This window comes from Eurypyga helias, unplaced genomic scaffold (genome assembly GCF_000690775.1).
Source record: "Eurypyga helias isolate BGI_N326 unplaced genomic scaffold, ASM69077v1 scaffold19679, whole genome shotgun sequence".
Lineage (NCBI taxonomy): Eukaryota > Metazoa > Chordata > Aves > Eurypygiformes > Eurypygidae > Eurypyga > Eurypyga helias.
This window is the reverse complement of record NW_010270377.1, coordinates 5,464-32,591: the sequence shown is the minus strand read 5'-3', so window position 1 is coordinate 32,591 and position 27,128 is coordinate 5,464. Positions and strand designations below refer to the sequence as shown.

The window sequence follows — 27,128 nt, the reverse complement described above, 5'->3', positions numbered from 1 at the left end:
AGCAGGACTTTGATATTGATACCACGCTGGTTCTGGAATAGGACGGAATTATACAAGGCATTCTAGACAGGAGAGTCACCTTACAGAGCTGCAAAGCTACCTAATGGCTTGTATTTCCCATCCCAAGTACGTCCTCGGCCTTTAAAAGGAACCCCCTGAAAACTTTTTCTCAAGGCAAAGAAATAAACCCCTGGACAGCAGAGGTGAAACGTGTCATCCTCCACACAGTACACTGCAACGCCAAAACAAGACTGGGATCTGCTACCATCTTCCATAGGATGGAGTTAAGGCATCTGTTAGAAGCTTGCAAGAATCAGCAGCCCAACCCAAAGTAATTTAGGAGAGATATTTCTATCTTACTATTTTCACACCTTGTAATATCTTATTGCTTTAAAAAGAGCAACTCCACCATCTCCCCAGCATCCCGTGCGACAGTCTTGTCAGCCCCCTGGCTCCTCCCCCATAAGCATTCTGGGATACAAAACTGCTTTTTTTAAGGCTACAATGACTGCCAGGACAAAGTGTTTCACACCTGTAAAAATTATTTACAAGCAGGAAACCATCCTCTTATTTCTTTGTTGCATCACCAGACATGCAAAGTCTGGATCAGGGGTGACTTAAGGTAGATAAAACACTGAAAAAGCAGCGCTGAGCTCTAAGAAACTTCTGCTTTTGTTTATCTGGCAACCGCTCGTGCCCTAGAAAAACCAGGCTCTGGGTAGAAATTTAACTTAAACCAATGAGAACCAGAAAAATCATGATCTAAGAATGAAAGACCATTTCAACAACCCAGAGCAACCACTACAAAGAAGAAAAACGTCCCTGTAGGCAGCTGTTTCTCTGCACAAATGGAACCAATCATGTATCTCATCACCTACCTCAAAACAATGAGCAAACCACTTTGCTGCTGCTGAGCTCCTTTTTAGGAGACTGGCCTCTACAGATGGAGGTTTTATGAGACCCAGGTGCTGGCACTAGGGAACCTCTGGTCACTTCTGAAAGAGTTTAAGATGCAGGAACAGGGTTGAAAAAACCCCAGCATTAAGAACTGCTGAATTACCAACCCCTTCAGAACATCTTCTACAACAAAAGTGACTCCAATCGAAGCCAGTTTAATGCCCCCTTCCCCCCAGCTGAGCCTGAGATTAAAAAAAAGAATCCATAATGTGAAAAAACCTTCAGGCCACCCTCACTCACGGGACCATCACACACTCGCCTCACGGTACCCGTAAGCCAAAGCACAAACGGTACCGATTCTCCCTCGCCAAGATGAGAAACGCAGACACATCCACACTGCCAGGTTGGGGTTTTTTAAAGACTTTCCCATTTTTATAATAATTTTTTGCAACACAGGTAAGAAGATTTATACAATAAAATTTTCAACTGAAAATACTTTTTCACAAGAGCGGAGCGAGCAGTAACCGCCACGTGTGCCTTCCACAGTACACCACTACCTAGTACGAAGATGGACAACACCACGATTAAGATCAGACCCTCTCCTCTGCTTATCTGCATCCAGCCTCATCCCACGGCAACGGATGAGTTTTCTGCACAGGTCCTGGCAAACGAGTTTGCAGACCAAACCTCTGCAGCTGAGGGGTTCTGCACAGCGATCTCCATCCCTGCGGGATGGTACCAAGACCCCGTCAGCAGAGTTTCCTCACCAGTTCACCACGCGGTCACTAAGATCTACAGAGACACACACACAGGTACAGGCGTCAGCACTGTAACAGAGCGAGTCTACAGTCACACCTGTCGATTGCTCCAGGTCTCTGCTGCACATTTAACGAGGGACACTGACCAACTGGCTCTGCTTTAATTCCCCTGGAACCGAGTTGGCATGTGTCAGGGAGGCCCATATCCCAACTGCTAGCAGCCTCTCAGTGGGACCTGGAATACACAAGGGTAATACTGAGAGTCCTTCACTCCTTGCCTATTTTTTTTTTCCTTCCCCTAAAACCAGACTTGCAAGCAGGGTAAAACCCGAACGCGGTAATTTAATAAACTAACTTTTACAAGCTGACTCCAGACACCAGCTTTCCCCAGCACACCACACTCAGACTGGTTCTTCCCACAGCAAGACAAGGCAGAGGCATTTTGGGCAGAGGTCCGTTCCTGTGGGCGCACAGCTGGCATGCCTGCTCCTGCCCCCGTTCTTTCAATAAGAAACTGTGGTCTGTTTCAAAGAATCTTGTCATCTTTTACCAAAGGCGAAAGCTACCCCTCCCTTCCGAGAACCATCGCTTCAATGACAATTAAGTCCGAAAATCCAGGCTCAGCACCCCAGTCACTGCTTTGCCTTTTTCACAATGGTGCCAACAGCTGATATAACCGTCGTTTTGGATCCGCTCGCGCTGGTTGTCACTGTGACGACGCCTGGCAGCGTTGCAGTAGTGGTGAGGATGGTGGGCTGAGCAATCGTCGTTACAGGGATGGCCGAGTCCCACTTGCTCTTCCTCTTCTGGGCATCTGTGAAGTTGATTAGACCAAGCAAACGAGGATTAGCATTAAGTTAAGGGTCACCAATCCCTTTGCAACACCTTGTGCCTTGCCAACTCTTAATAAACCACTGCTTGACTAGACAGTGTTTCCCCACATTTATTTCAGCACACGCTGGCAATAAGTGTTGAGGAGGAGAGACAACTTTATACCTCAAGAGTCCAAGTAAAGCTCTACACCTGAACTCCAGCCAAATGGGAGACAGGCTCACGCCCTGCCCCAGAGCATGCTGAATTTTAACAGAGCACATGTATCTCAGTTGCTCAGGTAGAGGCACAGAACACACTATCTCCAGTGGTTTTTCTCCATTCCTCCCAGCTGGAAAGGCAGGATGATTTTCAGTCCTTCCAAATCTCTCGAGATGTATCAGTCCCAAGAACACTCTACTACCATAAACAAAGGTTTCTTGCCCTGCTAATAACCCTTTTCACTACCCAATCTGTCTCCTAAGCTTTCATTGCAGAAGGACAGCCATGGGATATAGGGACAAGCTAGTCTGTCAGCTCCCGGAAGGAACACTAGATACACATTATATACACAATAAGGAGCCGTCAGGGTTTCCAGGAAGCGCTAATCCCAGCATTACTGCAGCTTAACAGGTACAATCACAACAGTTCTTTACCTCCCACAGTGGTACTGGCTGTTGTGGTTGTTGTAGAAGTGGCACTTGTTGTTGTACCCTTTTTGGTGCCAGTCACAAATTCAATCTGGGAAGGGAGAGACACACAGGAAAGAGGGGAGAAGAGAAAATCAGGATGTTAACATACATAGTCTTATTTTAAGAACACAGAGAAGTGATGTAGGCTAAGAACAGCTTTAATGCCATGTAAGAGATTGGCCTCTGAGGTGACTGTCATGCAGGAAGAAAGATTTAGACCCCAGGCCAAAGCGTGTTGAAGCCACGATCATTAAAGATTCCGGCAGCCCATCTCCAAAGGCAGACACAATAAAAACCTGTTGGTTAACTGGTATAAGCAGAGGAATTTTATATAGCTTGAAGGATAGATTCTGGTCATTAAAGAATGCATTTACACAGTCAGAAGTTCCTTTTCTTTTTCCCCTTAAGAAACATGCAAGACAAGTCCCTACCTGCACGATTTACTGCGACCGCATCACAGCAAGAAACCTAGCAACAAGAGCTACAGCAGCACGCAGACTCACATTTTCAAGGCTGCAGATACGGGCAAGGACGCAATCAGATACCAGGGTTACTGTGCAAACCCCAAACCAAGTAGCAAGACACAGCACGCGCTGCGAGAAAAAACCACCTCCACGTACTGAATATAGAAGAAGCCTTCTGCAAGGTTAGATGGCAGCCACTCAACAGTCTTCCAATGCCAGCCACTAGCTTAAAGGCAACACCACTGCGGGACAGGAGAAAAACCTCCTGTGCTCTCTTTGGGGGTACACAAGAACGTACATTTTTGTGACAAGCCCAGTTCAAGTTAAAACAGGCCCAGCATTTCTGGAAATTAGATGCCAGAAGGCAGTATCAAGGAGAACACAAAGCAGGCATTGTCTCACAATGAGGTATGGTGAGGAAATTAAGCCATCACTAGGCTATGCCACCAGGCAAAATATCAGATTATGAAAAAAGCTGCTGTTTATGCATTATCTTGCCCATATTTTACTGAATAGCCTTTCAAGGGCTCCAGATTAAAAATACTGACAAACCAGATGGAAATCCAGTGGAATACACAATCTAGAGAAATGGACCTATAAGGAAGGGCAAAGAACTTGATCTGCGCAGCCTGGAAAAAGCCGTACAAGAAGAAAGGGCAGAACCAGGGAAAAAAACAAACAGTATTAGCATGGAGCACAGTTCATAAGAAACAGCAAAACAATGAAATTAAATTCAGCAGTGAAACAAATAAACCCCTGCCTATGCCTCTTTTGGTTTGGAATAGCTACCTTTGTGCGTTCCTTCTTGGCCTTCTCCAGTTTATCCATTTCAATCTTCTGGGCTTTAGCTGAGGAAGATGAGAAGTTACAAGAAGTACTAGGAACAGTAACAATTCACAACTCTCTCACTCACACACGTTCCCTCGTGAACAATCACAAACTTCAAATTGTGTATAGAAAATTAAACTGCCATGAAACTAACTACTGCTATTTCATCAAGGCATTACTGCACTAAATTAATGATTTAAGAGAAGAAACACTGAAAAGCCAATTCAAAAGAAAATGCTTTCCAGACTGATGAAGCATCAGTAACATTCAGACACATCCAACCAGAATGATGTAGCTCAAGAGCAGCATGTGATGACTTCTCATTTATAAAGGAAGTGAAGACTCTAGTGCAGTTAATTAACCACAGAACACAAAGAACTAAGGACAAAAAAAAAAAAGACTTCCTGGAATTACCTAGTGCCTCATAATATGAATCCTCTGACCAGCCATGAGGATCAAACATGTCCTACAGAAAAGAAATAAGTCAGATTAGGGCTACATCCACACACACACAAAATGTAACACAAAAATGTTTTATGTATTTCTGTTCCCTGACGATATTCATTGCTGACTTCTTGCACCCCAGTGACACAAAGATCACATCAGACCTTCTTTTATTAGATCACGTTCTGTTGTGAATGAAGAAACAGCTTTGAAGCCAAAGGGATGCTGGGATAAGCCATGCATTTTTCTGCTGCTCCGCTCCTAGCCCCCCAAGGAGTTTCATCCACATTTACACACTTCAGCAGCTCTTATTCAGGCTCGTTACAGCACAGCTGGAGGCACTGAGGCTCAGCACCACATGAAAATGTTCACTTCAGTGCAGAGGATCAGACTGAAGTTCCCTTAAAGGGCGTCTGAACAAACCAGGCTCCAAGAGCTTGCGCGAAGTCCTTACACCCCTATATTCTCTTTTACCCGTTCCCTTGGCAGTTCAAAGTGTTGCACTTCACCTTTGGGTAATTTGTACCGAGTTCATCGATTGAACAAAACTGGATCAGCTTTTCGTAGATGCTGTGAAGGAAAGCCAAGAGATCAGAACAGAGCCAGCAGTACACAGAAGCGTTTCAGATTTGATAGCAGAACTCAGAAGCTGGGAAGCTACACTTGCTACAATGGATGTGGCATGTCATTACCTACGTTATTACCCACTTCCCCCAAACTAATCTCCCAGCTCCCAGAACAGACACACGTTCTGAAACACTTCATCCAAAGCCTGAACATTTGAAATCAAACCGACACACCAACTCTAGTTGTTGCCTCACAGAAGACAAAGAAAAGTTTTACAGTTTCAGTTACAATCAAATTATGTCTCTCATTTTTGTAAGTAGAAGTACTTCTTCCTCAGGATCCTCTTCGTGCTACAGCTCCAAAGAGGAAAATTCCTGCATCTGCTCTCTGGTGCTTCGGTCACACAGAAGATGGTGGCTCACCTGGGGTTACGGAATTCCTTTTTCCTCTGAATGATGTAGTTCATATCCATGCCCTCTTTTATTTTCCTCTCATATAGCTTTTGAATTTTATCCTAAGGGAGAAAGATTACAGGGTGAGCCAGCATGAAAAAGAGGAGCACATCAGTTGACTCTCAAAAGTGTACATGTGGAAACAAGCCAACCGAACCAGTGACCTCCTTGCAGGGAGCAAGGATTCCACCTCTCCCCTAAGGCCAGGCAGGCTGATTAGAGATGACACTCCCTCCTTTAACGTCTCAAAGCATCTTCATGAACTGTCTGGATGGGTAAGGGAACTGATCTCTGCACTTTCTGAAGGATTCTGCGATTACAGATTTGCACTGGAGGCAGCACTGCACACTCCCTCTTCCCAGTCTGTGTCTTCCTTTTATAGCTATGACTGTTGGGAAGTAGAAGCCAGCCTGGAGGGACAGGTGGAATCCACCAAGATTGTCCCATGACTTACAGGGACCATCACACCCACCTTCAGACTCAGGCACTCTCCTGGAAAACAGCTCCTGGGCTGCACTGGACAGAAGGCCAGGCTCAATGTTACGCCTGGCTAACAGAGCAGAGCCAAGTTCTGCTGGAGAACTAAGCCCAGTGTCATCAGTAGGTATGGCTGGTGGTGCCCACTGGCAGCCAAACGCCCTTAGGAACAGTGCACTTTAAATCCCTGTTTCAGCACAAATGACTGCTTAGAGGGAATCGGCTTCTCTTGCAGATCACTCAGTTACAAACTCTGTGGATACTGTACTGGAGCTACCAGCCCCTGCAAAAGGCAACTTAACTGACTCAGGCTGGAGATGCCAAGCAGTCTACTCTCCAAAGAGACAGAAAGATTTAAAAATAAACATGATTTTTTTTCTTCCTCAGCAAGGTAGTGGAAGACCTTAGAAGTATTTTTACTCTGGTGATGCTGAAGGGATAGCAAAAGCAGAAACTGAGATGGAACATATACTCAGGTGGTACTACTAAGAGAATATTCTCAGTAATTTCCTTCATCTTTCGTTTTTGACACAAATATCTCATGTGCAAGAGGCTAGGCCTTTAGTCTTTCAGGATGGGAGAGCTGAGTCAATTTTCCTTTGTTGCTTCTGGACAAGTCACGTCATGTCCCTCTGTACGGACGGTCAACTCGAGTACAGGACTGACCACTGCCTAAGGGTTTGCTGATGCCTGGATAAAAGAGGATTGTTAAGAGCCAACATGAAACTCTTATTTCATCAACTTTATAACATAAAGCTTTTTTTAAAATTTTCATCAGGTCCTCACAAAATTAGCAACAAGAAATGACAAAATCTCCACACCCAGTGCACATATCACGAGGTTTGAAGGAACAACTGCAAAAATTTGGGGATGTAGAAATGATTGGTGTTGCCTTTTGTCCCCTTCCCGTGGAGGTAACACTATGGTTCCCAAAGTCCACAGATGGGGAACGACTCAGTCAACTTTATAGTAGGAAATACTCCCTTTGGCAGAGCTCAAGACACAGTTTATTAGAGGAAGGATCTGACAAAAGGGAAGAGCAAATCGACAGCGAAAAGCCAAGAACATTTTGCATCTCCCAAGAACAATCCCATCTCCTTGCTGAAAGTGCTCCAAGATGTGGTTTGACCTGCTAACAGAGGAAAAGTCCTCCTTTGATTTAACGTAGTAAACTGCTGTCGAAGGGCAAGAAAATCTGCTTTATTCTGTCTCCTCTCCCAAGCTGTGTGCATTCCTCCGATCTAACACACAACACACTAATTCACGGATATCAGGACAGTAAAATGCTCCCACAGCACAGGAGGGGGAATGGGTGTGCCCAGGTACACTGTGCAGAGAGAAGAAAGTGCAATCTGGACAGTGAGTCATTCTGAATCACCACTGCACACGAGCAGCTTGCTTTATAGAGCATTCCAGACGTGATTTCTTACTTTTATTTCTACTGGGCAGTTAAAACTCAAATTTTAGTTTTGAGTGGTAGGAAACAGCAGGCCCTGATCCTTCATTTGCCCTCCATCAGGAGGGAGAAAACAGAGCAGAAAGCTATTGCAAAATTGGTTACTGCAGTTATTTGGGTGCGCACCAGAGAAAACACGCATTTGTTTTCTTTTGCTGCCTCTAAGTTACTAGTCTTCCCTCTAAATGTTTATCATCTAGAGATATGTAGGTGGAAAAGGAATCCAGTCAATGCTGTCTCAACTATTCCAGTTAGGGGATTCTCAGGCCTGTATAGAAAAACAATGATTTGTTCTTTCCTCCGGAGCTGAATTTGCTGAGGTAAGAGGATAACAGCCGTCACAGTAAACACTGCTTGTGGCACTAGCGGGATCAAGAGTCATTTTAAAGCAGACTGGAAAAGAGCTTTAAGCTACTTTGAGATTCCTAAACTAGAATTGCTGTGAAGCCTAAAGCATAACACAATGCATTAATAAACTCAGTGTGGTAAGAACCCAGCTTTAATTCTGGATTTTTGACTTGTGCAAAAATATGGAGCAGAGTTGCCAAATAGCCCTCCTCCCTACTGAACTGCAAACCTTTTAAAAAAAATAAAGTGGACTTATACCAACCTGCAAGTGGTTAGAACATCTGCCAGGAGGCTCAGGGGGGATTTTGATCTCATCTGGAGACATGTTCCGCACTCTCTCTGAAAAAGAAGCTGTAGAAAGCAAACTGGGCATGAGTTCTGGCAATGCTGAAGGGAATTTAAGTCATTCAATTTGTTTAATGTCCTTGCTAGAGCCACTCTATCATTGAGAGCTGATGGGTAAAGGTAACAGGGGAATGCTATCAGCTGCTACTCATGGTGTTTTCAAAGTGCTGAGCAAGAAACAACTAAAGGTCAGATCATTAGAAGGGGGATGCCACGCTGACTTCATTGGTGCCTACCTTATACTGTGGCTTTGCGTCACCCCCATGCTAAAGCTTTATTTTCAGGGTCTCTTCACCCCAGAACGGAAATGTGAAAAGCTAAGTGACTTCCCACTCCAGCTGCACTCCTCAGCAAGATCCTCAAAAGCAAAGGCTCTTCAGTGGAACAAAGGTTGGCTTGTGGAATGTATCTCAACGCCTGCACTGTGCTCCATATACTGAGCCCTCTGCTGCGACAGGTCTCCCATACACACCATAAATCCCTGCTCCGGACAGCTTAGAAAACCTGGAGTCTCTGACAAACCGTGTGCCAGAATAGAGAGTCTGGTTCTCTCACAGTGTGTGGAGGATCGTGGGATCAATCTAAAGCAGCCTGGCTCATCGCCATTTCTGGGGAGGTGATCACTTTGGGCCCTGTTTACTTCAAGACTTGCCTACGTGAACCAAAACGGTCCAAGGAGGGAACAGCCCTTCCCAAGGCTGTCAGGAGTTAACCACAAGAAATTGTATTTCATCCTTAAGTTTTCCTTAACAGGCACTTTGATCTTTCCTTACAGAGCCAGGCTGTTGCTAGAAAGAACAACCCGTTCTGCAGGACTGCGAACAGCCCAGTACAGACTGTCACATCTCTGTAGCTGTTTGTGCTGGGATATACTATTAGAGTACCTGACTGCCCTGTAAAGATTAGTTTACAGAGTTATCAGCAAAATAAGCTGCCATGTTTCCCCCAACTGCTTGCTACTTTCCCACTATTATGGGAAACCCAGGCAGTTTTCTAGCCAAGTCTAGATCTGTGCCACATTTCAGCAGCTGGGATTGTTTTCAACCATAATTTGTACAGGGAACGCATCCCAGAGTCCTCGTCTGTAGCGGGTAGAAGAGACCCGACTCCAGCACAGAAGTCATCTCCACCAAGCCATTTGCACGTGTGGCTCCGCAGTTATTCGTTCCCCAGGAAAAGCTGCCTGAGCTGCAGTTCCAGCACGCTCCAGTTCGGCTCCGTTGACCGAAGCCCAGAAAGGCCCCAAGGGCAGAGTCTGAACACAGGGTGCTCTCCTGCCTTCCAGCACAGGGCATCACATCCCCAGGTTACCAATAATCAACACTACCCATGTTCTGCACTTCTACAGTTTCTATTCCTCTTGTAAAAATGCAAAGCACTGAGGACAATCTCCTTCGGAGAGGCAAAGCGAGCAGGCCACCGCTCACTCTGTTTGATCAAGACGTTGCTGAGGGTTAAATTCTTGAGCAGTTGCTAGTAAGGAACAAAAAGTCTCCTTTGGCATTTACTAAGAGGGTGCCTCTGTGGAGGGAGAGCTTGCCAGACTCCCTACGGAAAGGGAGACAAACTGGAGCTCCCTGTCAACAAGGCAGACATTGTTACAGGTTACAGCTGCTGGTGGGATGGGGAAACCTCTAGTTTAATTAGTTTCAGGAACCCTGAGCGTAAATAGACAGAAGTGTGCGTAACAGACAGCACACTAGGCTTTCTGGAAAAGGTGAAAGCTGATTAATGGCTTAAGAGATCACAGCATCAGCAGAAATAGGGAAAAAAGGCCACCAAATCCAGACTTCAAGGCAAAAAAAGGACCTTAGAGAAAACAAACAAAAAACCCCAAGCCTAGCTCCAGACGAGACATTCCACAGACCCCTTGTCTTTGCAGATGACCACAAGTGCCACTGAGAAACAAAACACTGATGTGAAGGGGAACTGTGGACTCAGGAGCTCTGGCCGAGAACTCTGTCTGCCAGCAAAGAAGTCAAAGTCGTGAGTGCACGCTCGGCAATCAACTCCAAGCTCCCTTGGAAGAGCAGTAACACTGGAGCAGAAGAGCCCTCAATGAGCCAATCTATTTTGACACGCGACTTCTCAGGTTTTGGTGCTCATTTGCTCTTTTGTTTGAGCCATGTGAAAACATTTATCAGCATTACAGTGACAGGGGAAGGCACCTCTTCATGGCTCACAAGGAACCGGATCCAAGACATCTACTGCAGTCCCACCACAGCCGTACGCAGCCGGACTGAGTCAGCAGCGAGGCTACGTGCACCCCGAAAACTGAGCACAGACATGCATCGTTACTCAGCTTTTTCACCACATTCCAGCCAGACTGAGATGCCACATCATTAGGAGGAAAAGGATGAGTTTAATCCCTCCAGGCTTATTTACAGTAAGGAAGGGCAGATAATCCATGCCCTTGAGCAGTCCTCAAACTTCCTCCCCTAACAGACAGCAGGATGGCCGATTCCAAAGCCTCTTCCCACCAGCTCTTTCCCCAGAGGAATGGGCAGCTGGGATTATAATTCCAACTAAACCTAGGACTTGTTTATAGGGCCACAGGCTCCTGCAGAAAAGATTTGTTTTCAAAGGCCCAAGCACAGCTTTCTGCCATCTATACAGAGGTAAGTGCAGACGGACAGCTAACAACAAGGTGTGTCCTCACAGGATACATCCAACTGCTTCGTGCATCCTGTTATTTCTGCCAAGATCAAAGTTTTACTTTGACGTGAGTCACAGGTAGTGGCACTGGCTGCAGGCTCTCATTGGGCCTGGGAGTTGCTGGCTCACAGCCTAGAGGATCTCCATGTGGGGACCTCAGGAAGTTGGCTGTTGGCATGATTAATCACTACGGGCACACCCAGATTCTGGCTCACAGTAAGTAAATATCTTGCCCTAATCAGATTCACAGTCCAGATAAAGACCTGAGGCCATAAAGCAGATCCCATGACTCAGATGGGGGTTCATAGAATCACAGAATGGTTTGGGTTGGAAGGGACCTTAAAGATCATCCAGTTCCAACCCCCCTGCCATGGGCAGGGACACCTTCCACTAGACCAGGTTGCTCCAAGCTTCATCCAGCCTGGCCTTGAAAGAAAGCAGGAGCCAATGCACTGCCAGGTCTGCAACTCAAAGCATCCTGCTGCCGGAGGATGCTGCCACCGGTGCTTAGTCCATGCATTCTCCTTCCACAAGCTGACCTAAACGTTATCATCAGCACAAGCAATCGGTGCTTGAAGCTTTTTATGCAGCCAGCACTCAAACTACGGCAAAGCAGAGATGTTCAGCTGCTCCCAGGGCTCTGCAGGGCAGGCCAAACCAGAGCCAACTATTAGGGTGTTCCCAGCAAACATTCAGCATCTCAGTAGTCAGTGGTGGATATTTGCTTGCCAGATCTTGGTGAGACAGGCAATGAAATGGAAATGGTACAGTTTGACACAGATGGGTTATGTGACTGTATCCCAGTACAAAGCCATAATGCATTGCAAGAGAGACAGGACCACAGCACAACTGCCCTCGGTTCCTATCTGAGGGAAACGAGTGCTCACAGCCCAAAGGCTACCCTGGAGACGTGGAAGGGGGGCACAGGAGCTCTTTCCTACAGATGGGTAGGCACTTTTTACTTGTGCAGAAAACCAAAATAAAAGGGTGCATAGGAATCGAGAGCTGGCTGTACCTGGACAGACTGGGGTGTGGATCATCTAAGGTCTGGCAAAGCATCTCGCCTCCGCGCTCTCAGTAACACTGCTACCCAGGCAGAAGGAATCACTCCTAGTAAGGTTCGCTTTTACGCTGCATCTTAGGCAGCCACAGGTATTACAGGCAGTATCAGATGGCAGTTTGTCTATAAAGGTCACACTATGCAAAACACCAAGCAAAGACCCGGAAAGGGTAAGCAGAGGGGCATGGCTTTCCCCTGGAGACATGCAAACTGGTGGTGCCTGGTCTCTAAAACTATATTCTTTGGCACTCTCATCAAGGCTGCTTGGCATAAACCGGGGCGTGTGGGTTTCTGATTTCCTGGCACCAGAACAGCCAAATCAGAGGGAAGAACTGGAGGCAACAACATTCCAGTGAGTCACCCATCCATGGAAGGACACTGGTTCCCCTTTCTGCTCTGTGGGCTGAGAAATGCAGCGAGAGACCTGCAACTCAGCCGTATTTTCTGTGCTTATGAACACTGACTTTGTGCTCAGATATCCTAAGGGCTGGAGAGAACACTTCTTACAGTCCAAAAGGTAAACAACCATGCTGCAAAGAACTTCAGGGCAAAAAAGTGAATCCTAAAAGTATTATTTTTCAAGGCTGCAGGAAACAGCAAATACAGTAACTGCCAGCACCGTACACCCTTCAGATGTCCTAAAAGGACAACACTGATGCAGAAATCTATCAGATTAAGTTCCACATGCACTTCCTCCTCAACCACAAAGTAGTTCCTGCTGGAAATCTCCCCTCCCCTCCTTTCAGGCTTTGATTATGTGATCCCTGCTTCAGCTTAAGTCAGGACCATGCCCTAGTGCTCACCCAGCATACACTATGCAGATCAGGGAATGGACCCAACTGGAAGCCTTGCAGGGAGGGGAAAAAATCCCCACACCCTCCAGACCAGCTCAAGGCACACAAACATTAGCATGAGTCCAGGGGAGGCAAATCAGACATTATTTTTGGCAGGAGCCAGTATTTATACTGTACTTAAGCAACTACATAACCAGGGACTTGAATAAAGGTGATGCTGAACAATGCAAGGTTATCTTCTGAGAAAGGCAGGCCCGCAAGCTTTTAAAGCAAAAAGCAGTTGGGGAAAACCATCTAAGGAAGACTCTGACTTCCACATACTGGTATCAGACACAGCTTTACATGCCCACACGGGAGAAGTTACTTGCTTTGCATCAGAAAATCCCACACCTTTTTAATTCAAGAAATTCTAACTCTAAAAGTCCAAGTTCCCAGGAAGGGAGTGGTTCTTACTTTACACCAACCATAAGGCTCTTGCAACAGCTCCTTTTATCTAGATAAGATATGGTCTAATGCAAAAGACGAGGGGGAAAAAAAAAAAAGAATCCAGCATGGCAAGTGTGCTGACCTCTAGTAACCTGGTCCTGCACAAAGTCAGCCCTACAGCTCACTCTGTGCACGCTACTGCTGGGAAACGACATTAAAGATACATCACAAACCTGAATCCAGGTCGTGGACTCACCAACACTGTCCCCTCATGAGTGTGTGACACCAATGAGTGCCCTCTTTGCAGCCTGTAAGCCTGCATGCAAGTCTGGGCTGTCATGAGATGCAGCGTCCTCATCTCCTGTGGATGGGGCAGTCACTGGGGGAAAAGGAGACTAACAAAATTGCATCCTGAGCCTTACACCTTAACTAAGAAAACTAAGTCCTTCCCACTACGCTGTTTTACAAGCGTAGAGCTTCACCTGTATGTAAAGTAGAGAGCAGAAGGGCAGCTGGCTTTCAGCTATTTTTCTTTACCCTAAATGCTGTTGTCTCATCCATGTTTCTAGCGCGCGTTTTGAGGCAGATGAGTAGTTCGGAGAAGACCCCTATTGCATTATGGCATGAGTCTGGTTAAAGCAGTCTTGCCTTCTAAAGGCTGAAAATTCAATGTAACAGTTGGGTTGGTGCAGGCCAACTGACAAGGACTTAAGTCCAAAGCTTCAGGGCGATGGCTGTTGCAGGAGTCACAGCTGAGCATCCTAGTATTTGTCTTCTTTATGTTTATCACACTTCATGGCTGAAATACCATGCTTGAGCCTTGACAAGCTGACTTAACAGATAGCGCAACTTCTAAACTCGAGAGGTTTTTTAATGATCTTATTACACGCTACCACACAGCGGTACTAGTAACCTGGGGAACAAAGGATATTGAAGACAGTCAGAAGTTCAACATAAAACACTTCCTGCACAGCTCCAGAGACCAAGCCGAGGATACCATTTCAAGCAGATGACCCTGGACTTCCCAAGCATTTTTTTCCATAACTAATAATGGTGGAATAAATAAGGGCGATGTCACAAAAATCAAGTGAGATTCAGTAACCGTAAGAAAACATACGATACACTATGTCAACGCAGCAGCTACGTGGATCTTATTGAAGTGGAAATATTTTAGGTAAGATTTTGAAGCCATGGAAGAAAGTATCTGTCATCATTCCTGGTTACACTGGCTCTAAAGCAGCCGCTTTGTCCAGACACTTCTTTGATTGTTTTTAAGCTCATCTAGAAAAAACACCAGCATTGCCCTTTACACATACATCATAGACATGTAATATATGAAAATATGTTCGTATTTTTAGGCCTGGTGCCTTTCTCCCAAAAGAAGACCTCACTGAAAATATTCCAGAGATAAACCACTATAGGCAATAATCCAAACCACAGCATTGTCAGGACAGAGTGAAGATGGTTTTTACAAAGGCAGAGCCTAGAACGTCTAGCTTGAAAAAACATGTGCATAAATACTTCGGAGTGAACTTACCAACTAGCTCCTGAGGATCTCTTTTCTCCAGTTCTGAAAATTCCTGGGAGGAAGGGGGAAGAAAAAGATTTTAGTCAAGGTACACTTTCAACCTCAAAAGTTATACTGTGCATTTGTTTAGAATTTTACACATTACTTCTGAGACAAAAGAATAAAAATTAAGAATGAAGTGCACGTTATAACAGGGCAACGTTTGTACCACGGAAAGTTGAAGCCTAACAGGACGCCCGGTTTCCTTTCAAAGCTAGAGCCTAAATTTAATGACAGAATTAAGGCTTTGTATCAGTGAGTCTTGGACACTCAGCTCCTTTTGAATTCCCCAAGAACTGTTGCACTTGAAGCAACAAATTCTTCATTTTTGGTGGCTGGCCCTTGGCACTGGCCAGGAGTCAGTGCTCTAGAGCACAGCTAGCTAAACACAAGCTGGATCCAGCCGGCAGAAAACCCTGCAGCCCTGGGAATGCCTACCACAGGCTTGTGCACCTTGCAGTCCTCTAAGCAGGGTCAGTGGATGCACTCCCAGAGTAACAGGGAAATGGGAAATGCTCCCAGAGCCAACAGCAGAGCACAGCAACTTCAGAGCCGCATCTGATCAGTCTCTGGGGACACCCGGGGTTCTGCGGGGTCCTGGGCTGCCGAGGTTTGCCCTGGGTGCCAGAATTCACTTCTGTAACTGTGCCATTCAGGGCTTTGGCTCATAAACCCTCTACAAACCCAAATGCCAGGGAGGATGGTGGTGATGCAGATCCTGTATTCCTCTTTCGGAAGAATGCTCCCACTGTCAATCCTCTCTTGGCTGCTACTTTGCAGGAGTGACAGACGATGTGCTCTAGAAACTCAAGGGCAACCTCCGCTGAATTGTAATGCTCCGTTTGGAGATCTTCTCAGCACAGCTTACCTCCCCTTAGGTGTGCTAATATAAATGAAGGCAGCTTCAACTGAAGGTGCACAGCAGACCTCTGCATCAAAGTCTGCTGAGCAGGAGGTGTTATGTAGGATAAGACACTCTTAAATATGCTTTTGCCCACTTGTAACCAACATTCCAATATTTTGGTGCTTCTGGAGAGTCACAAGTGATATCAAGTGCAGCACAAACCCAGTTTCTGAAACAGTATCAGCTGTATCCCAGCACTGCCCTCTCCCCCCTGCCTCCCTCCCCAAGACCTTTTGTGACTCACTGGACTGTGAGTCCAAAATTCCTCAGTGCCTCTGAACACTGAAGCTATTCATTCAACCTGACACAGACATAATGCTGCCTCCCTGCTGCCTAGTAACCACTCTCTAACCCCCTCCTTTACTCCGTTCTGCACCAGGTGAGAGGTGCATAAGGTGAGGGGAAAGCAGTGAGGTCACCGAGCCAGGTCTGGGAACAGGCTGTGCCAAAGTCACCGTGAAAAGCCACGGATTGCCAGAGAAGCCAAAGCCCTCTGGAAGCAAAAAAACCAAATTCTTTGTGTGACACTAACTGCTACAGGGCACTTTTTATAGCCATTCACACACAAAAAAAAGCAGCACTCTTTCTCCCTAAGTACACTGGGATCACAGAAATACAAGGCTAAAGCTATTTTAGAACACAAAAGAGAAAATAAGTACACGAAGGAACATGCATTTTCTTGCTGGCCAGCTGGCGAGGCCCCGGGCCCCTCTGTGAGATGGACTAACAGCTCCAGCCCTTCTGAGCTAACACACCACTGCCTCTTCTCCCGGGGTCTTCAGAAAGAGCACAAGCAATAAAAAAACACAACAGCAGCATGACATTTCGAAGCAGAAAACATGCCAAGAGGAGCTCTTTTTGGTGAGAGCACTGGAGAGGAATCCAGGGAATCTAGGCTGTGTTCTCCACAAACCTACGCAGACACGGCGTTAACGCGGTGAGCCTCAACGCCGTGTCGCCGTGGTTACGGGAGGGAGCATCCGTCTGCCACCGGAGAAGTGGGGGCAATTCTGCGGTAACGAAGAGGTGCGTTAACGCGGTGAGCCTCAACGCCATGTCACCATGGTTACGGGAGGGAGCATCGTCTGCCACTGGAGAAGTGGGGGCAATTCTGCAGTAACGAAGAGGGGGTGATTAGGAGGCAAATGTTGCACATGGGCTGGGGAAGTTCACAGAGCCACAGATACAAGGGAAACGTACGTCCAGGCGGCACAGTGACTCGCTGGGCTGGCAACACGCTGCTTTATTCTCTTTAAGGGCAGATACGCAATTAAAAAGTACTTGTCACCTCGGTTTGAGACAACAAGCAACGGTTGTTGAGGTGAAAGGAGGGAACTGCTTTTGTTCCAACCTTGGCTGAATTACATCCTGCACTCTTATCTTCTGAAAGTTTTAAGTGGACTGAAAGGGAAGAGGAGGAGATGGGGTACATCCCCGAGCACCTCTTGATCCTTCCTCTTACCCAGCACTGCATTTATAATTCCATTATCCCTCCCATCTTCTGCCCACTTGTCCTCTCACCATCCAAGGACAGAGAGGCAAGAGAAAACCCCCAATGACCAATACTGCCAAGCAGGCACTTAAGCAACCCGGTGGCACAGTCAAATGCAGGTGCTTTCGACATGGGCTAAATGCCCTCCAGCAAGCTGCCCTCTCACTCAGCCAGTTCACAGGGATGCATTTGCTGCATTTCTGAAGTTTCCAGAAGCCTGCTTTCAAGTGTCCTGTAGTCTGGGGCCAGCACCACGCATAAGCACGTAATTCTCAGGAAACAAGGACTGATAGTACAAGAGATCATTTGATAGCCAAACCCTCTCCTGTTACGCACCTTACATCAGACATATCTCTGAAGTGTCAGATGCATTAAATAGTACGTTTTATGAATTCCCAGAATCATCACTAAGTTTGTTTTCACCAGAAGTTTGTTCTACGATTTGTATCCTTTAATCCTAGGGGTACAGCACAAGCCCCATTTGCAAGAGCTAAACAAAGCCAGCCCTACCAGGCTGCCACTGTGCATTTACAGGGCCTCATCGCCCACCCCCGTTTCACCACAGCGAGTCTGGTCTCCACATCCCCAGGCCATAGCCAAGGCAGCAGAAACCCCAGAGCTACACCAGGCAACAGAAAACAAGTTCACTAACATATTACAGCCACACCTCACTGCCCAGAGGACATGAATTTTGCTTACTGATGAATTACTGCGTACCTACACCCACTGCTCCATCATTAACAAGCTGAAGACATCAACACAGCTTTCATTAAGTCAGACTACTTTCAAGCCTCTTAAAATGCCTTCAGAAAACAAAGGGATGACCGACTCCTCCCCCGGTGCTTGTTCATAGTTGCTCAGTTTACTGCCTCGCCATAGCGTTAGACAAGTATCAACAACTTGACCGAGGACATACAGTTTGGCAGATGAAAGATTTAAGAAGTTTGTTCAAACCTCTGAGCATCTACTGAAGATCAAGAACTTAAGGACAGTCTAAAAACCTTCAGCGGCGTAATCATCCAACAAGGACCAGCCTACACTCCCTTAGGCTAATTTAAGTCTGGGACCCACGTTCAATACAATGAACTGATTAGAAAAGACAGCATTAAAAAAAAAAAACCCACGCCAAACCCCCACCATATTTTCTGCAGATCTAATCCAATATAAAGCTGAACGAGATAATCACTGAGTAACAAGGTACAATAAATACTGCATGGTTGCTACCTTTCAATTGTAAAATGGAAGTAGTATTTACACACGGACAAGAGATTTCTAAAGGGATTCAAGCACATTTAATAAATGAAAAATTTGGAAGATAACTGAATTTTAAGTAGGGAATTTGCCTAAATCCGTACTGGGCAAGGTGACCTTTTTGTAGGTTATTACACCATCAATACCCACCAGGCTACGTACCAGTAGCTCACACGACGAGCACAAAATCAAGCGGGCGAGCGGTTCCAAGCAGAGGGGATTTTATGACAAACTTCTCTATCAGAATAAATATATAAAACCTATTAGAACCTTCAAGTATCCCAGAGCTTCCTTTATTGGGTTCATTTCCATTTGGACCTTGACCATTGAAAGCCACAAGGTTAAGTGGCACCTTCCAATACTGCAGGGTTTCACAAGCCCAACCTCTGAGGGCCTGCACGGGAGCATCTCCAGGTTTACTTCTGCAGCCAGTCTCTCACACCTTGCACAGTCAGCCTGGACGCATTAGTTATGCTGAAAAATCTCTCTACCATCACAGAAATACAAAACTCAGGGGAAAAAGAAAAAGTCCCATCTACATTCTTTTTCTCTAGTCATTTATCCCATCTAGCATTACATGATGGCCTCTAAGAACGGTCAGACTGAGTTAATAAAAAAAGGCAGTACTGTATTTTATTCCCCTCATGCACTCAGCAAGTTGATTTTCTGGCTGCTCTCTATTTTGCAGCCTAGATCTCACAAGATTAAAGGCCTAAAGCCAGACGGCCTTAATCCAACAGATTCACTGCAAGGAGTCAAGGGATGCCGTGGTGGTTCAGAGCCAAGCTGGAAGAGGACTGAAAGACAGCAAGACAAGCAAGAGGCTTTCCCCCGACGCAGAGACTAACAGAGCAGCCTCTGAAAAGCACAAACTGCTGTGAGCAAAGACAAAGTATTAAAAAACCCAACAAGAAAACCCCCACACTTTTCAACATCTAACGGGACAACTACCATAAGTCACACTTTCGATGATACAAAGAGCAATTCTGCAAATCAGCTCACCGACAGCAGAATACACTCTATTACACAGAGGAATATCTGTGTGTTCAGAAAAAGGTTTTCCATCTTTCCTACTTCCAAGAAAAATGCTTTCTTCAAGCCCTGGGCAAGACAACCCTGCCTGAAAGAGCCTGACTGTTATGAACCCAGCTGGATGAGGCTTGGAGCAACCTGGTCTAGTGGAAGGTGTCCCTGCCTATGGCGGGGGTGGGACTGGGTGGGCTTTAAGGTCCCTTCCAACCCAAACCGTTCTGTGATTCAGTTTCCATGTATCATAGTAAGTTAAAGAAGAGCAAGCCGAGGGATGTGGGTGTGTACAAGCATAAGGAAAGCGACGCATTTTGTCTTAAGATTTCACCTGGTTGAGGCGAAATATAGACCATCTTTTCAGTCGTAGTGTTTCCATTCAGTTACATAAAAACCAGTCTCTGCTCAGGTTCCATGGAAAATAATAACAACCAAACACAATCCTCATAGTGTGGAACAGAGATTAAAGGAAGGAAGCAAAAACAATATGAATCTGAGACTGATGAATTCAAGTTTGAAAAGGCATGCCCTGAACAGCTTTAGTCAATGGAAAGAATGGACTGACTTACAACAATGCTCGCTAAATCCTTCCTGAAACAAGATCCATAAATCCAGTAGAAAGCTCACAGCGAAGGTAACTGTTGGCATTAACTGTCGCCAGAAAGTGCAAACCCAACCATTGATTTCTCGTAGAAACAGCCGCACGTGTTAGCGCGGGCGTACTCATGCTACAAGAAACGGTCGAATGGGGAGGCAGAAATGATACAAACCCAGAAATCCCTTCAAATGAGATGCAAATTGTAAGAAGTGAGGCTGACGCCAGATTTGTGACCACTCAGTTGTGCTCTCAGGCCGGCAGACGGTTTTCCCTGTCCTCCAGTTACTATTAGAAAACGTCGCTAGGAAGCGTCCAGTGTACCCCTCAACACTTTTTTTTTCCCCCAGAAAGAATGCTCTTGCACTGCAAAATTTCCTCTCTCCCCCAACTATTTCACCCGACTGCCTGCACACACGGAAATTTAACACCAGTTTAAACCGACAGCCACAAAACGGACAGACCAGTCAGGCTGCTGGCACGCGACTGGCTCAGTTGGAAGGTAGCAAGGCAGAGACTTCTCCAGGGCAGTCCCCTCCTAGGAGCCAGCGGAGCAACAGTTGTTACAGCCCATTTCTCTCCTCCCAGCAAGCGCCAGCAATAAGCTCCTCTAATTCTTCCTCCTCTCTAGCATTGAACGATCTCCTCCAGTCCTAATGCACCAACAGCCTCGTTTGGCTGAGTATGATGGACAGAAACTCTAACTTGGCATTAATTTTTACAAGAGTTGTCTAAGCTGATAGTGACGATGGCCTTGCCAGAGCAAGCAGGTGACTCATAAGCAGGCAGCAAGAGAAAGACCTCTCCAACCCCTGATCATGTGCTTTTTTATTTTTTGGGGGTGGTTTTTTTGTTTCTTTCTTCCTCCCACTCCCCCTCCTTTTTTTTTTTTAAAGGAACAGGCTAGCAATAATGTTCTTGCTTTCCTGCAAAGATCAGAAGTGCTTGCAGAAAGAGAAGACCAGAAACCCCTCATTTTACGACAAGAACTGTTTCTTTCTCGCTCACCACATCTGCCCGATGCTGGTGTGCTGCCAGGCTGAGGGCAGCGAACAGGGTGAGTGTAAGCGCATTCAGACTCGGGAAGAGAAAGCAGGGGAACAGAAGAACAGTGCTTTTATTCCTCCTCCCCCCTTTTCTCTTGTATTGTTGAGAGGAGAATCCCAAGAGAAAGCTTGAAAACAAGCCCATTTCCTACAGCCACATCCTGTTTGCCAGCTCTGATACACAGCTCCAGGCAGAGTGCCCAGTGCAGGATAAGAAATATAACTAAGAAAAAACTGCAGGGACCACAATCTAGACATTGAGAGCAGTGAATCAATAAACCACCTATAGGGAAAACCCAACACATCCAGCCTTCAGGCTGTACAAACCTACCTGGTTTGGGATGCTATTGCCACAGACAAAAAGGGAAGGAAGAACAAGGCAGGGAAGACTCAACTCCTGAGACGTTCCTTAAGCATTTTATCAAAACGTGTGGCGCTGCTGACACTGCCTTTTGCTTTTTTAGCTAAATTAAGTCTACAAATCCACCTTAATTTCATTGAAAAAAGCGCAACTAAGATCTGTCAAAAAACATTTCAGTGAGAAAATGCTTCAGAAGGGAAGCATTCATCGCATAAAAGCCTTTAAATAGCTGCTTTGAAACTTGATCCCATTCACCTGACATACGCTATCTCAATATTTGACAAAGATTGTTTGTTAGAAGTAATTTCCAGTCGAGGAGCTGTGTGCCAGAACTCTTGCTTTCCAAGTGGAGGTGCAGTTAGTAACATCTGCCTTAGACAGCACCCTGGTCCCAAAGCTACCCGCTTCCGTCGGCTGCCTCCTCTCTCCCCAGTGCTAGGGGCCCTCCAAGTTAACTTTTGCAGATCACCCTGAGCACACACTTTACAAGACCACAGAGTACAACCCTCTCTGCAGCACGGACACCAACCAGGGCGCAGTGGTGTAAACGTGCAAAACGGCCTGCACGAAGAGTGCAGAGCCCATGGGAGCACACCGGCGGTTCACAGCTGCCAGGCTTCGAGCGTGGCCAGCAGCACAGCAGCCAGCAGTCTCCTCAGTCTGCAGAGACGTGCCTTGCTCTGCAGAGCCCCTAGGTTCTGCTTTCAAGTCACTTTTGCTTCCTGCAGTGAAACGGGAATTCAGATGTGAAATCAGCATCACATGATGGAGCTTGAGGTGTGAAGCTACTCCAACAGTTTTGTTTTTACAGATTGTTACAGCACAGAATCAAGTAGAAGGTGAAACTAGGCTGTGAGAAATCTTAAGCCTCACAGCAGCAAAGGAAAGGCTCGGGAGAGCTGACATAATTGACTTCTTGCACAAGCTGTCTTCCCCAGCACACAGCACTAAGTTCTTCATGGGTTGGGGCAGAGGCAAGGCGGAAAAGCAAGTATCCTTTCCGGGATACATGCTCCTCCAGGAATGGACCACATAGAGTTTTTGTAGATTTTGGTCCTTCTGTACCCAGAAGGAGGAAGCTGGAAGATGCTGTTTTCAGATATTTGAGACAATCCTCCATCTGTGCTGACTATTCAGACTCTCACTGTCTGACACGCACCAACATGCAAAGAGCCTATTTCTGTAAAGCAGACAGAAATAATTGCAACAACAGAACTGGACTTGAAGAACTTAGACCTTTATCAGGTGAAATATGCAAGGGGAAGCAGCTCCAGAAAGGACTTTTCTTCACGTTTAAAGACAAACAGAAAAAGCCCATCTCTTCCTTTGCAGAAAGGCAAGCCACACCTGCGTCAATAATGTGTGGTATTTAGTACTGCGGGGAGCCAGGAGTCTGCCACAGCATGTATGCCTGGCGGGGAGGAAGGAACAAGCATGTCCGTGGACATGTCTCATCCTCCAAACAGCTCAAGAGCTGGACTGAAGCCAGCAGCTCCGAAGTAGGCAAAGCCAGACCAACAACGCCGCCATCTCCCTCCCTCTCAGGCAGACAGAGCTGGAGAGACACAAGTACGTGGGGCAAAATAATCAAAGATTTGTTTCCTGCATGCAAAACTGTTTAACTGGCAATAACTAAGGTCAGCGAACTGGTTAAAAACGGGAACCTGGTATCAGGTGTTTGACTGGCTGAGCACTCACTGTGGTGGTGTAGAGGACAGCAGTAGAAGCTGAGTTAACTCCACTGCCCCTAAAGGCTCTCTGCATGTAATGCTGACTCCTACACTGCCAGAACCCCCGGTTCCCTCGACAGAGCGCTGGAAAACAGCACGCCAAACCTAAAGGGAGTGAAAAAACACGTAGAGTTGGAAGCGCAGAGAGCATTTTATACAGTTACGTTAAAAAGAAGACAGAATACAGAAAAAGGTGCACGGGAGACCGCAGTGCTCACCCGCTGGCACCTTCAGGGTGTGCTTGAGAGCAAAGAAATGAGTGGGGGACCAACCACCAGGGACCTGACCTGAACTCCAGCCCTGAAAACGGCACAGTTCACTTTGAAAGTGTTTACAAAGAGGTACTCGGCACAGCCAGGCAGAACACAAGGCTGTTTTAAAATACAGCTGATCTTTTGCCACTTCTGCCCGCCAGAGGCCAATAATAACCCAGATAGTGGCAAAAAGCCAAGAGAAGGGGGACAGAAAAAAAATAACAGAATGACATTTTTTTGTTTTGCATGAGACACGGGGAGTGCCTTTCCCCAACACCCCTACAAACCAGTTACCTCCTACCAGATGCTACTTAATACACAGTCGCTCCAGCCATCACGGACTGCACTGGTTTAGGGTGAAACAGCAGTTTTCATACATGTTCTTCAGTCAACTGACCTGTAATGTATTTCTAAGTAGGATTTTTGAGATTAGCCCTGGACGCTTTCAGCTGTTGAGAAACGGTACTTCCGAAGCAACCTTCGTGCTTCGCCACCACCGAAGTAAGTGATGCCCATCCATCCTCTAAAGCTTACTAGTGCCAGCTCCTTTCCTACAGCTTGCAGCGCAACACCTCAACGGAACAACGGTGCTCTAATGCTACAACTTCTCCCACACACGCTTCTTCCCCTTCTTCAGAGCAACAGTGCTAGACTTGAGGTGAAAGTTACTCAGTAGGTTCAGGCACCTTTTCAGAATTTGTCTGGATGAACGTATCTTGGATTCAGAAAAAATGAATATGACTTATCAACATAAGAGTTAATTACAGGGATTACATTACTGCACACACCCCCTTTTACTGGTTCTTAGTACTTACCACTTCTACTTTAAATCAAGATAATTCAGTATTTAAACAAACAGGTTAATGGGCAGACAAGATAAAAACCCATTGCAATCAACAGCCTCTCTCTAAGCATCAGGTCCCAGCTATGCATTACAACACAGTAAAATGACTTTACAGTTACGCCGGATCAATAAAAACTGACCATAATAAAGAGTTGATGATTATCAAGAGGTGGTACTTGACATGCTTATAAACAGAATAGTCCTCTGAAAACTGGACACCCTTCTGCTAGGTCCCAGCTTGGCTGCCTCCCCATACAAGGCCAAAAGGTTGCAGGGGGAACCCTTAAACCAAAACCAGGAAAGGAAAACATCAAAGCAGCCACCTGCTTTGGAAAACTGTTACCATGTGTCAGGCATTCACATGCCGAGGGAGTGGCAATATTTATCAGCTTTCCTGCGCTGGCTAGGCCTGATACCGCTATCAAGGCTCAAGAGTTAATGATTTCCCCCTGAGAAAACGCCAGCAAGCCAAGCTGCAGGGCTGGGCTCTGTCCTTGATCAGCACTTCCAACCTCTAATTCAGCCAGCCCTACAACACGAAGTACCCAACCCCTCAGGTGAGACTTGCAGCACAAGGTCAATATTTCATTTAAGGTTCATTTTCCTTCTTCCTGCAGGGCTGGTCCATTCAGTGAGCGCTGAAGGCTTGGATCTTGTTACTGCAGGGAGGCTGTAACCGCAGCCAGCTGCTGGCAAGAGCCCAAGCAACCTGCACACCCCACACAGCCCATTAACCCTCCTGATTCCAAACCAATGTCAGCTCCACACCAAACCGCACACCCATTTCCACAGCATCCTTTGTTTTGTACCCACAGCTCTGTTATCTGAGGAAGAGACATAAAGAACCTGTCCAGGCTGTGGGATTCCATCTTTAACACCACACCTTCACTCAACAGCTTCTCTTTTCACTTCTGAGCAGAAAGCTTTGTTTCTGAAGCGCTTTTAAGACAGCTGTTTGCAATTGGTAACTTAAAACCTGGGACCCCTGAGGTGATTTTGGTCACGAACAGCTCTGTCCTGCTCCAGAGCCTGAGCACATCCTTCCTGAGTGAAATTTGAGAGCAATGAGTTGTACCTACATTTGAATCTCCCATTTTCCATGAGTCCCTGAAGTACTTCAAAATGCAGTTACAGGATGGAAGGTATCTGACTTTGCTATGTGAAGGGGTAGGATTCTGCCTTCTGCTGCAAACACACGGTGTTTGGGACTGGTTGACAGGTGCTCAGTAACAGAGAACCCTCTGGGACAGAAGCCTGCTCTGGAAGAATGCTTTCAGGTCAAGATCAAGGGGGTACTCCCTGAAATCAGGACAAAATCCTGAGATAAGTATCAACACCACAAGGTGGGGTAGGAAAACCACCTCCCTACTGGGGCTCTTGGAGGCAGGCTCCAAATTCCACTCTCCCCTTCACCAGACAGTTTTTACATCATTCCCCACTTCCAGTCTCCTCAGTCTGTACCCACAGCTGACGCCAACTGAACTTTCCGGAGGTTGTGTGCCTGGTCCTATCCAAGTGCAGAACGAGGCCAGCTCACAGGATGCAGCAGGAAGGAGGGAACCCCTTCTCCGCACAACCTGGTCGTTAATGAAGACAATCTCAAAGCAGCTCATCCACAATAGGTACAAAGAGACCAACACAAAAAAAATGCCAAATGTACATTCAGGGCTTTAAAAGACTAAATTAACCAGTGAATTGCAATGGTTTTACCCATTTGGTGCATTTTAAAGGATTTACCTTCAGTGTACAGTCAGATTCAGGGCCTGGAAAAGCCCTAGCCATAAAGAAAGAGCCCCTGATACCCACATTTCCAGGTCTGTGATGTCTCACAATGAAACTGAGAGAGGAAGAACAACTACTGCAGTCAGCTGGGACATAACAAAGTACTGGCTGCCGAAAGGGTTACCAAGGTATAATCAAGTGCCCCGCTTCTGGCCACACTTTGGATTTAGAGTAACTCCTTCCCACTAGTTGTCACAGCTACTGCAAGCTCGAAGCAATGAGGAAGGAGAACACTGCCACTTGGTGGAAAAGGGAGGCAGGAAACATTTGCCACTGCTCCAAGTAAGCTACTTTTACAGCGAAGTTCCACCTCCTCCCATCCGGGCGCATTTCTTAACAGCATGGCTCTCCCAACTCCGCCAGTGCCCCACAGGGTGCCCCACAGCTCCGCCAGTGCCCCACGGGATGCCCCACAGCTCCACCAGTGCCCCACGGGATGCCCCACAGCAAGGGGCCCGCTCTACTGCCAGCGCGGCACTGGGCTGCCTGGCAGCGTGCTGCTTCCACCTCTCAACCCAAACCAAACCCCGAAAGGCCAGAGGAGGCGATTTGGTTTTTCATTTATGTATGAAGACATCTGGCCAGGATAATATGGGAGTCTGAAACTGTTGCTTCCCTGCTATTCTTCTCAGATCCACACCTTTCATGCCATGCTAGGATAGCAGGCATTACATTTTCATGGAACAGTTTGGGTTGGAAGGGACCTTAAAGATCTTTCAATTCCAACCCCCCTGCCATGGGCAGGGACACCTTCCACTAGACCAGGTTGCTCCAAGCCTCATCCAGCCTGGCCTTGGACACTT

The 27,128-nt window shown here is 46.5% G+C and overlaps 1 protein-coding gene across 1 annotated transcript in view; it reads right to left on the bottom strand.

Moving 5' to 3' along the window:
• Positions 1-2,287: 2,287 nt before the first annotated feature.
• SAP30BP (SAP30 binding protein) overlaps positions 2,288-27,128 on the bottom strand; it is a 30,243-nt gene continuing 5,402 nt past the window's right edge. The window contains exons 3-10 of the mRNA XM_010158429.1: positions 15,011-15,053; positions 8,456-8,544; positions 5,883-5,974; positions 5,403-5,463; positions 4,864-4,915; positions 4,411-4,469; positions 3,122-3,206; positions 2,288-2,469 (exon numbers count right to left, since the gene is read on the bottom strand). Coding sequence (XP_010156731.1) covers positions 2,288-2,469; positions 3,122-3,206; positions 4,411-4,469; positions 4,864-4,915; positions 5,403-5,463; positions 5,883-5,974; positions 8,456-8,544; positions 15,011-15,053 — 663 coding nt within the window. The remainder of the gene's footprint in view (positions 2,470-3,121; positions 3,207-4,410; positions 4,470-4,863; positions 4,916-5,402; positions 5,464-5,882; positions 5,975-8,455; positions 8,545-15,010; positions 15,054-27,128) is intronic.